This window comes from Scomber japonicus, chromosome 1, assembly GCF_027409825.1.
Source record: "Scomber japonicus isolate fScoJap1 chromosome 1, fScoJap1.pri, whole genome shotgun sequence".
NCBI classification, from domain to species: Eukaryota; Metazoa; Chordata; class Actinopteri; order Scombriformes; family Scombridae; genus Scomber; species Scomber japonicus.
In genome coordinates, this window is record NC_070578.1 from 35,678,779 (window position 1) to 35,691,053 (window position 12,275).

Here is a 12,275-nt window from a genome sequence, read left to right on the forward strand (position 1 = left end):
GCGGCTCACTTTGCTTTAAAAAATAAAAATAATTCTAAAATCAGATTCAGTGTCAATTTAGCATCTCCAATCAAGCATGTTTTGGGGGACAGTGGGAGGAAACCAGAATACCTGGAGGAAACCCACGCAGACACGGGGAGAACATGCAAACTCCACACAGAGAGGAGGTCTCTGTGAGGTCTCAGTGCTAACCACCGAGCCTCCGTGCTGCCCGTTGCCCGCCGCTCAGCCCTCCTCCTCATCCACACTGATGCAGCAGCAGAACGTCCTCCTCATCCAGGAACAGAAGCGCTTAAAGCCCTTCTTCTCCTTGTTCTGCTGGAGCTCTTTGTCATCGGAAAATCAAAAGCAAGTTAAATACTTCACTTGTTCTCACCGCAATGAATAAACAATGAAAAAGGTCTCATTTCATTTCACACACAGTTGGAGGTGACCATTTCTTACCAGATGTGGTGTCATTGTCCTCCTGGGACATGCTACAGGGAAGCAGAGGGAGAGAGAGCTGACGTTGTCTCCTGGAGGACGGACAAAAACACACACAGTTAAAATATTATTGCTGATGTATCATGATGTACATAATGCTTTCTAATCTGCTGTAATTGTGTCCTAATTTCTCCATCTGTCTCCTCTGATGAGGAAATCATTTTACCAAGTCTCCCTCTGATGTCCGCTGTCCTCCTTCCAGCGCAGGCAGTATTTAGGTGGTGCAGACTGAACATTTCTGTCTTCATCAGCCTGGCTGGTGCTGGGCTTAAGGAGTTCATAGCTGCCAAAAGAAAAGTCACATGGTTATATTCAGAAGTCATTTGTGTCAGATTTTGTTAATGATAATAATCCAGGACATGTCGATGTTTCAAAACCTACCATTCATGAAAGAACAGGCTGGTCCATGAGTCACTGTCTTCAATGCTCTCTAGATCGCAGGTCGCTATTTCACTGATCTCAGTGAGCTCTGATTCAGTGTCGCTAATGCTCTCTAGGTCGCTAGTGTCTATTTCACTTATGTCAGTGAGCTCTGATTCACTGTCTTCCATGCTGTCTAGTTCAAGGGACTCTAGCTCAGTTACCTGACTGGTCCCTGCCTCAGTTTCTTTGAGGGTCTCCAGTTCAGGTTTTTCGCAGGTACCTGGTTCACTGCTACTGTTCAAACTTTCACAGCTTCCAAAAGAAAAGTCACACTGTTATATTCACAAGTAATGATCACAAACTGAAAGTGAATAAATAACCTCAACCTTAAAGCCTTAAATTTGACCAACAGCAAAAGTGTGAAGAATATATTACACAGTGTGGGTTTATAACATTAGCATATCTGGCTAACAAGCTAATTTGATCATTCAGATAGGCAGTCCAAACATTTAATATGGTCAGAACTTAATAAATTATATATAAATAAATAAATTAGCTTTCCATTTGTCTATATTGTCTGATAGTTTGTTTGCAAAGCAGTAATATAAAGATAAAAATACTCACCATGAGGTATAGTGTTGGTCGCGCCATGTAATAAAGGGATGAGCGAGGACTTGATCTGGTGTTAGCCTCACATCTGCATCCAGCTGAAGCATTCCCTTCAGCAGGTCGATGCACATCCTCTTCTCTTGGACGTCCACCTCTCTCATGTCCACCAGGTCCAACTAATGTAGGAAACAAAGAGACAATTCAACAGCAGTCAAGTCAAGTCTTGTGATCAATCAAATCATGTGATCTTCAGCAGCTACAGTATCATCTACTTAAACACTTACATTTTCTACTTCATCCAGGCTGCGATAGTGGTATAACTTGCGGCCATAGGAAAGTACATTATTGTCCCAGAACTCCTCACGTGTCTGAAAGAAGGTGAAGTAGGTTTTTAGATACTCAGAAACAATAAACATAAAATCTTAAATAAAGAAAAGAATGATAAAGATGAGATGACTTTGTGTTCTTGTGATAATTTGTTGTTGAATGTGTGAAAACATTTTATATTAATATATTCAAATGTCTAATTTTTATTCCATACCTTCAGCCTCCACTGTCCAGCAGGGTCTTGAACAAAATATTCTTTCGAATACATCCCAGCACACAGAAGGTGGTCTGGAGGAACCCCAAACAGATCCACCATGCAGTCCACCTGGAGACCAAACACAGCATTATATCGAGATATGCAGCAGGATGCAGTCATAATAACATCCACTATGAACTAGTGAAGTGCACTTCGAGGTGCAAATGACTTTACAACTGTCAGAGATGCTGCCAGAACCCAAATATTCTGCTTCATGCAATATAGGATTATGTAAAAGTAGATCTTATATGAAGAATGTAAAAAAGAAAGCAGTAAACTCAGACTTACTGTGTCATAATCAAAAAAGCCTGGGAAGAGGGATTCACCGAGGGCTATGTACCCCATCACCACACCCAGAGACCACATGTCGATGGCCTCTGAAAATGGGAGTCCCAACATCACTTCTGGAGCTCTGAAAATGAAACAAATGTATAATACAGAATGAGGAACTTTTAGCAGATGGCAGAAATATCCTAAAAGTAGTAGAACAATGATTGATGATGAATGATGCTCACCGATAGTGTGCTGGTTGGTGAATATCACCCTGCTCTGCTGTACGGCTGTGAAAAGCGACTCCAAAATCAATCAGCTTCACAGTGAGGGGCTGCACGTTCAGCATAATGTTGTCGAGCTTTAAGTCTGAGTGGATCACGTTGATATCCTTCAGCGCTTTCAATCCACTGGCAGACTGTAAGGACAAAGATCAGAGATTAAATTCACAGAATGCATCAACACTGACAGAGTTGTGTGTTATTGGATGGTACTCTATCCATACCTGTTCAATTATAGCTCGAACTTCATCAAAACACAGAGGGGTGAAGTTCCTCTGGTCCATTAGAAAGTCTCTTAGTGTCATCTCCATCATTTCAAACACCAGAGCAAGCTTCTTGTCTCCGAGTTTGAAAGAGTCGATGAATCGGACGATGTTGTCGTTGTCCAGATTCATCTCCTTGAAATAGTTGAGGACAGTCAACTGTAGATAAATGAGAACATGACAAGTTTAATGCTTGCTCACACACAACATCATCTCTGAACACTGATTAACTTAATAAAGTAACATACTTCATCGTCCAGTTCGCTGCTATTTTGAGGGATCTTCACAGCGACCGTCTCCTTGGTGTCCACTTTGGTGCATTTAAGCACTTCTCCAAAGACTCCCTTTCCCAGAACGGTCACCAGCTCGTAGTTTTTGGGGAGCTGGCTCTCGCTGGAGGGGAGCTTGTTCTTCTTCTTGAAGATTCTCTTAAACATGGCTAAAAACAAAATGTAATGAACATTATCATCTAATAATAAACATCTCAGTGTTAAACTAAACTGATCCAAACTAGCTGCTGCAACTTTAAATTCAAAATCACACTAAATTTTTATTTGACACACAAATGAAGAGACAGCAGTAAAACTGAGTATTAAACTACACTTTGTACTGATTGATTGAAAGGAACGATTGCGTACCTGTATCTCAGATGATTCTCAATCAGTTGAGTTTCTAGGATACTACGATAGGTAGGCTTTATCTGTGTCCACTCTGGTTGGTACGTCGATAAGTCAGTTTTACCTGTGTCCACTCTGGTTGGTCTACAGTTAAATGTCAGGAGGGCTCAGAAAGTGGAACATGAGATCCTGACTCTCCTTATGATGTCATCGTCTACAGTCGTGTCATAAAGCAAGATTCCAAAATATGCAAATGAGCTACTTTGGAACTAAAGGAGCTAAAAACAAATAAAAACAAAAAAGCTGTGCACAAAAACACAGTCACATCATTTATTGTACATTTCTATCTATGAACTCTTGGTTTTGGTTTTAGACCCGTCACAGACGTTGGAGGATGAAATGCTTCAGTTGATGTGAAATCATGATAAACCTCCAAATTTGACCAAACTGCTGTCTGCTTTTATTAAACTTAATCTGCTTTTATTAACCTTAATCTTTTATTTTACTTTTCTTTTGTCTTTTTAATCTACTTTAACCTAGTTTTTACTCTAACTTTTAATAAACCCTTCCCTCTCTTATCTTACTAATTTATTTACTTATTTTATTTAAATAGTTTTTCATTTTTATCATTCTTATTTTCTCTTGTGTGCATTGCTCTCAGTTTTTGTCTTTTAATTTGTTCTGTCTTATTATCAGCTTGTCAATCAACTAATTGTAAAGTACTTTGAACTACATTAGCCTGTATGAAAGCTGCTATATAAATAAAATGTTATTGATTCCTCAAATTTGTGTGAAACTACTACTATAAGTGAAAGCAGAACAAATTTTAAAAAAAAACATTTTGAAAGACAGAGTGGAGTTGAACACAGACTGTAAATATGTTTAATATTTAGAATAAAAACTGTCTTATATTACAGTGCAGCAGTGTTTTTATAGAGGATTTATATATATATATAATCTGACGTTGCACCAAATAGTTATGCTGTGTTTTGTGTAAAGATTGAACTCATGTAAAGTGTCAGATCTGATGAAACCAACAAGTAACTGAATAGTCTGCTTGTTTAACGATAACAGTGAACATCCTGAAGCCTCATATATAAACTTTACATCTACTTTTAAATGACTGAGGCATAGACATATATATACGTAAACACCGCATTGACTGTGGAGAGGCGCGTGCCTAAAGCGCCGCCATCTTGGTACAGGGCTAGCAGAGGCAGTAGTGCATGTATATCTATGGAGGTAAGAGCTACTCCACAGTTTCTAAGTTGAATTATTCACTGAAATCTCGACCAATTTCCAAACGGTTTGATTTGTTAAAAACGTGTCTATCTATCTATCTATCTATCTATCTATCTGTCTATCTGTCTGACTGTCTGAAATTCGTAAGAAACAACCCGTGTGAATATATGTTTCAGCAGAACTGAAATCAGCCTAAACTGTGAACATTTTTAAATCCAGGTTAAAAACACTTCTTCTCTTCTCCTGTGCTTATGATTGAGCTCTTTTAAAGCACTTTATATTTTAATCTTTCATTTGCACTCTATGTCCTTTTAATGACTTTAATGCTAATTTATTATTTTATGCTGCAATCTTATATTTAAAGCTCTATTCTAGTATTTTATTTCTCTCTTTCTATTTTTCTGTACTTTGTTTTTATTATTAGTGGGGGGTAAAATGTAAAACTCAATTTAGTTTGGGGGATTTTTATTATGCTTTCAAATCAGTTCAAAGAAAGAAATGAAATAAAAATGATAAATAGGGTAAGTACGACGGAGGAATCACACGGACCATCATGCGGGAGATGGGAGCTTCATTTATGGATGCAGCACTGCCAATCAGCAAAAGCAACCTTTTTAATTCCAGTAGTGTCACTTCAGTCATTATCAGTGTGGATGCCAACAAGAATATGTACAGTCCAGTCAAAATGTGCATTTGGTTAAATTGTGCTCAATCAAACATCATAATCATTTATTTAAAAATAATAATAAATGCACACACACACACACACACACACACACACACACACACACACACACACCTAGTCGGCCCATTTCTAACTTCTAAGCTGGACATTATTCATTATTATCAGGCTGTACTAACAATTTGCCAAAGCTAAGAAAGGACTCACTTATCTCCCAGCTGAAGGTTGTGTACTACATGGCAACAAAACAGCATCAGTTTACTGAGTTAACAGATTTATTGAGATCATTAAAAGCCCCTACAGGTTTCTACAGTTTCTACAGGCACAGTGAAGTGGTGACCCCCATGATGCACTGAGCTCCTCTCTCCTCCTCCCTCTCTCTCTCTATCCATCCATCTATATCCATTAACATTCATGTTCTATTAATGCATTCAATAACCTAAACTTCTTCCCCGGAGTTGTCTGTGCTTTCTGGTCTCACAGGTAATCTGGGCCTGGAGACGTCCGGATGACAGATTCCAGTCCCGGACCTTCTAGCTTCATTGTTGATTTTCATTGTGCTTCTCTCCTCTATCCTTCCTTTCTTTCCTCTATCCTTCCTCTCTCTCCTATCCTTCCTCTCTCTCCTCTCCTTCCTTTCTCTCCTCTATCCTTCCTCTCTCTCCTCTCTACTCCAACCGGTTGAGGCAGATGTTCTCCCACTCTGAGTCTGGTTCTGAGGTTACTTCCTGTTAAAAGGGAGTTTTTTCTTGCCACTGTTGCTCATGTGGGAATGTTGGGTCTCTTTAAAGTCAAAACCTGAAGAGTTCGGTTTAGAACCTGCTCTATGTGTAAAGTGCCTTGAGATAACTCTGTTGTGATTTGGCGCTATACAAATAAAGATTGATTGATTGATTGATTGATTGATTGATTGATACACAGGCACAGTGAAGTGTTGAATGATATGGAAAAAACAGTGATTCAAGAACTGCATGACAAAATCAGGAGAAGTGAAAAGATATTTCAAAAGATATTTAAAATGTAATGGTTATGAATGAAAGGTACAAACTGGGATTACTGTAAGTCTCAGTGAGTCAGTCAGTTCTATATGTAAGGAATAAGTAACACACACAGGGATCAGTTGTTGAGCCATTGATTGATTGATTTATTAAGTTGATTATATACGATCTATTTGTCATATAAAAATAATTAATCTCAAAGTTATAAAAAATAAATACTATACTATTAAAAATAAATAAATAAATTAAATAAATAAATAAAAAATATATTAGTGGCTCACTTTGCTTTAAAAAATAAAAATAAAAAAAATTCTAAAATCAGATTCAGTGTCAATTTAGCATCTCCAATCAAGCATGTTTTGGGGGACAGTGGGAGGAAACCAGACTACCTGGAGGAAACCCACGCAGACACGGGGAGAACATGCAAACTCCACACAGAGAGGAGGTCTCTGTGAGGTCTCAGTGCTAACCACCGAGCCTCCGTGCTGCCCGCTGGCGCCGCTCAGCCCTCCTCCTCATCCACACTGATGCAGCAGCAGAACGTCCTCCTCATCCAGGAACAGAAGCGCTTAAAGCCCTTCTTCTCCTTGTTCTGCTGGAGCTCTTTGTCATCGGAAAATCAAAAGCAAGTTAAATACTTCACTTGTTCTCACTGCAATGAATAAATAATGAAAAAGGTCTCATTTCATTTCAGACACAGTTGGAGGTGACTATTTCTTACCAGATGTGGTGTCATTGTCCTCCTGGGACATGCTACAGGGAAGCAGAGGGAGAGAGAGCTGACGTTGTCTCCTGGAGGACGGACAAAAACACACACAGTTAAAATATTATTCCTGATGTATCATGATGTACGTAATGCTTTCTAATCTGATGTAATTGTGTCCTAATTTCTCCATCTGTCTCCTCTGATGAGGAAATCATCTTACCAAGTCTCCCTCTGTTGTCCGCTGTCCTCCTTCCAGCGCAGGCAGTATTTAGGTGGTGCAGACTGAACATGTCTGTCTTCATCAGCCTGGCTGGTGCTGGGCTTAAGGAGTTCATAGCTGCCAAAAGAAAAGTCACATGGTTATATTCAGAAGTCATTTGTGTCAGATTTTGTTAATGATAATAATCCAGGACATGTCGATTTTTCAAAACCTACCATTCATGAAAGAACAGGCTGGTCCATGAGTCACTGTCTTCAATGCTCTCTAGATCGCAGGTCGCTATTTCACTGATCTCAGTGAGCTCTGATTCAGTGTCGCTAATGCTCTCTAGGTCGCTAGTGTCTATTTCACTTATGTCAGTGAGCTCTGATTCACTGTCTTCCATGCTGTCTAGTTCAAGGGACTCTAGCTCAGTTACCTGACTGGTCCCTGCCTCAGTTTCTTTGAGGGTCTCCAGTTCAGGTTTTTCGCAGGTACCTGGTTCACTGCTACTGTTCAAACTTTCACAGCTTCCAAAAGAAAAGTCACACTGTTATATTCACAAGTAATGATCACAAACTGAAAGTGAATAAATAACCTCAACCTTAAAGCCTTAAATTTGACCAACAGCAAAAGTGTGAAGAATATATTACACAGTGTGGGTTTATAACATTAGCATATCTGGCTAACAAGCTAATTTGATCATTCAGATAGGCAGTCCAAACATTTAATATGGTCAGAACTTAATAAATTATATATAAATAAATAAATTAGCTTTCCATTTGTCTATATTGTCTGATAGTTTGTTTGCAAAGCAGTAATATAAAGATAAAAATACTCACCATGAGGTATAGTGTTGGTCGCGCCATGTAATAAAGGGATGAGCGAGGACTTGATCTGGTGTTAGCCTCACATCTGCATCCAGCTGAAGCATTCCCTTCAGCAGGTCGATGCACATCCTCTTCTCTTGGACGTCCACCTCTCTCATGTCCACCAGGTCCAACTAATGTAGGAAACAAAGAGACAATTCAACAGCAGTCAAGTCAAGTCTTGTGATCAATCAAATCATGTGATCTTCAGCAGCTACAGTATCATCTACTTAAACACTTACATTTTCTACTTCATCCAGGCTGTGATAGTGGTATAACTTGCGGCCATAGGAAAGTACATTATTGTCCCAGAACTCCTCACGTGTCTGAAAGAAGGTGAAGTAGGTTTTTAGATACTCAGAAACAATAAACATAAAATCTTAAATAAAGAAAAGAATGATAAAGATGAGATGACTTTGTGTTCTTGTGATAATTTGTTGTTGAATGTGTGAAAACATTTTATATTAATATATTCAAATGTCTAATTTTTATTCCATACCTTCAGCCTCCACTGTCCAGCAGGGTCTTGAACAAAATATTCTTTCGAATACATCCCGGCACACAGAAGGTGGTCTGGAGGAACCCCAAACAGATCCACCATGCAGTCCACCTGGAGACCAAACACAGCATTACATCTAGATATGCAGCAGGATGCAGTCATAATAACATCCACTATGAACTAGTGAAGTGCACTTCGAGGTGCAAATGACTTTACAACTGTCAGAGATGCTGCCAGAACCCAAATATTCTGCTTCATGCAATATAGGATTATGTAAAAGTAGATCTTATATGAAGAATGTAAAAAAGAAAGCAGTAAACTCAGACTTACTGTGTCATAATCAAAAAAGCCTGGGAAGAGGGATTCACCGAGGGCTATGTACCCCATCACCACACCCAGAGACCACATGTCGATGGCCTCTGAAAATGGGAGTCCCAACATCACTTCTGGAGCTCTGAAAATGAAACAAATGTATAATACAGAATGAGGAACTTTTAGCAGATGGCAGAAATATCCTAAAAGTAGTAGAACAATGATTGATGATGAATGATGCTCACCGATAGTGTGCTGGTTGGTGAATATCACCCTGCTCTGCTGTACGGCTGTGAAAAGCGACTCCAAAATCAATCAGCTTCACAGTGAGGGGCTGCACGTTCAGCATAATGTTGTCGAGCTTTAAGTCTGAGTGGATCACGTTGATATCCTTCAGCGCTTTCAATCCACTGGCAGACTGTAAGGACAAAGATCAGAGATTAAATTCACAGAATGCATCAACACTGACAGAGTTGTGTGTTATTGGATGGTACTCTATCCATACCTGTTCAATTATAGCTCGAACTTCATCAAAACACAGAGGGGTGAAGTTCCTCTGGTCCATTAGAAAGTCTCTTAGTGTCATCTCCATCATTTCAAACACCAGAGCAAGCTTCTTGTCTCCGAGTTTGAAAGAGTCGATGAATCGGACGATGTTGTCGTTGTCCAGATTCATCTCCTTGAAATAGTTGAGGACAGTCAACTGTAGATAAATGAGAACATGACAAGTTTAATGCTTGCTCACACACAACAACATCATCTCTGAACACTGATTAACTTAATAAAGTAACATACTTCATCGTCCAGTTCGCTGCTATTTTGAGGGATCTTCACAGCGACCGTCTCCTTGGTGTCCACTTTGGTGCATTTAAGCACTTCTCCAAAGACTCCCTTTCCCAGAACGGTCACCAGCTCGTAGTTTTTGGGGAGCTGGCTCTCGCTGGAGGGGAGCTTGTTCTTCTTCTTGAAGATTCTCTTAAACATGGCTAAAAACAAAATGTAATGAACATTATCATCTAATAATAAACATCTCAGTGTTAAACTAAACTGATCCAAACTAGCTGCTGCAACTTTAAATTCAAAATCACACTAAATTTTTATTTGACACACAAATGAAGAGACAGCAGTAAAACTGAGTATTAAACTACACTTTGTACTGATTGATTGAAAGGAACGATTGCGTACCTGTATCTCAGATGATTCTCAATCAGTTGAGTTTCTAGGATACTACGATAGGTAGGCTTTATCTGTGTCCACTCTGGTTGGTACGTCGATAAGTCAGTTTTACCTGTGTCCACTCTGGTTGGTCTACAGTTAAATGTCAGGAGGGCTCAGAAAGTGGAACATGAGATCCTGACTCTCCTTATGATGTCATCGTCTACAGTCGTGTCATAAAGCAAGATTCCAAAATATGCAAATGAGCTACTTTGGAACTAAAGGAGCTAAAAACAAATAAAAACAAAAAAGCTGTGCACAAAAACACAGTCACATCATTTATTGTACATTTCTATCTATGAACTCTTGGTTTTGGTTTTAGACCCGTCACAGACGTTGGAGGATGAAATGCTTCAGTTGATGTGAAATCATGATAAACCTCCAAATTTGACCAAACTGCTGTCTGCTTTTATTAAACTTAATCTGCTTTTATTAACCTTAATCTTTTATTTTACTTTTCTTTTGTCTTTTTAATCTACTTTAACCTAGTTTTTACTCTAACTTTTAATAAACCCTTCCCTCTCTTATCTTACTAATTTATTTACTTATTTTATTTAAATAGTTTTTCATTTTTATCATTCTTATTTTCTCTTGTGTGCATTGCTCTCAGTTTTTGTCTTTTAATTTGTTCTGTCTTATTATCAGCTTGTCAATCAACTAATTGTAAAGTACTTTGAACCACATTAGCCTGTATGAAAGCTGCTATATAAATAAAATGTTATTGATTCCTCAAATTTGTGTGAAACTACTACTATAAGTGAAAGCAGAACAAATTTTAAAAAAAAACATTTTGAAAGACAGAGTGGAGTTGAACACAGACTGTAAATATGTTTAATATTTAGAATAAAAACTGTCTTATATTACAGTGCAGCAGTGTTTTTATAGAGGATTTATATATATATATATAATCTGACGTTGCACCAAATAGTTATGCTGTGTTTTGTGTAAAGATTGAACTCATGTAAAGTGTCAGATCTGATGAAACCAACAAGTAACTGAATAGTCTGCTTGTTTAACGATAACAGTGAACATCCTGAAGCCTCATATATAAACTTTACATCTACTTTTAAATGACTGAGGCATAGACATATATATACGTAAACACCGCATTGACTGTGGAGAGGCGCGTGCCTAAAGCGCCGCCATCTTGGTACAGGGCTAGCAGAGGCAGTAGTGCATGTATATCTATGGAGGTAAGAGCTACTCCACAGTTTCTAAGTTGAATTATTCACTGAAATCTCGACCAATTTCCAAACGGTTTGATTTGTTAAAAACGTGTCTATCTATCTATCTATCTATCTATCTATCTGTCTATCTGTCTGACTGTCTGAAATTCGTAAGAAACAACCCGTGTGAATATATGTTTCAGCAGAACTGAAATCAGCCTAAACTGTGAACATTTTTAAATCCAGGTTAAAAACACTTCTTCTCTTCTCCTGTGCTTATGATTGAGCTCTTTTAAAGCACTTTATATTTTAATCTTTCATTTGCACTCTATGTCCTTTTAATGACTTTAATGCTAATTTATTATTTTATGCTGCAATCTTATATTTAAAGCTCTATTCTAGTATTTTATTTCTCTCTTTCTATTTTTCTGTACTTTGTTTTTATTATTAGTGGGGGGTAAAATGTAAAACTCAATTTAGTTTGGGGGATTTTTATTATGCTTTCAAATCAGTTCAAAGAAAGAAATGAAATAAAAATGATAAATAGGGTAAGTACGACGGAGGAATCACACGGACCATCATGCGGGAGATGGGAGCTTCATTTATGGATGCAGCACTGCCAATCAGCAAAAGCAACCTTTTTAATTCCAGTAGTGTCACTTCAGTCATTATCAGTGTGGATGCCAACAAGAATATGTACAGTCCAGTCAAAATGTGCATTTGGTTAATTGTGCTCAATCAAACATCATAATCATTTATTTAAAAATAATAATACATGCACACACACACACACACAGACACACACACACACCTAGTCTGCCCATTTCTAACTTCTAAGCTGGACATTATTCATTATTATCAGGCTGTACTAACAATTTGCCAAAGCTAAGAAAGGACTCACTTATCTCCCAGCTGAAG

At 38.3% G+C, this 12,275-nt stretch overlaps 1 protein-coding gene across 1 annotated transcript; it reads right to left on the reverse strand.

Annotated features, from left to right (window-relative positions):
- Nucleotides 1-225: 225 nt before the first annotated feature.
- On the reverse strand, nt 226-3,289 carry LOC128363013 (homeodomain-interacting protein kinase 1-like). The gene is made up of 11 exons (XM_053323935.1): nt 3,101-3,289; nt 2,814-3,011; nt 2,554-2,726; nt 2,327-2,450; nt 1,997-2,107; nt 1,740-1,823; nt 1,471-1,631; nt 865-1,158; nt 650-766; nt 445-515; nt 226-326 (listed from the first exon to the last, which is right to left on the reverse strand). Exons 1-11 carry the CDS (start codon nt 3,287-3,289, stop codon nt 226-228), a joined length of 1,623 nt encoding a protein of 540 aa, XP_053179910.1.
- Nucleotides 3,290-12,275: the final 8,986 nt, after the last annotated feature.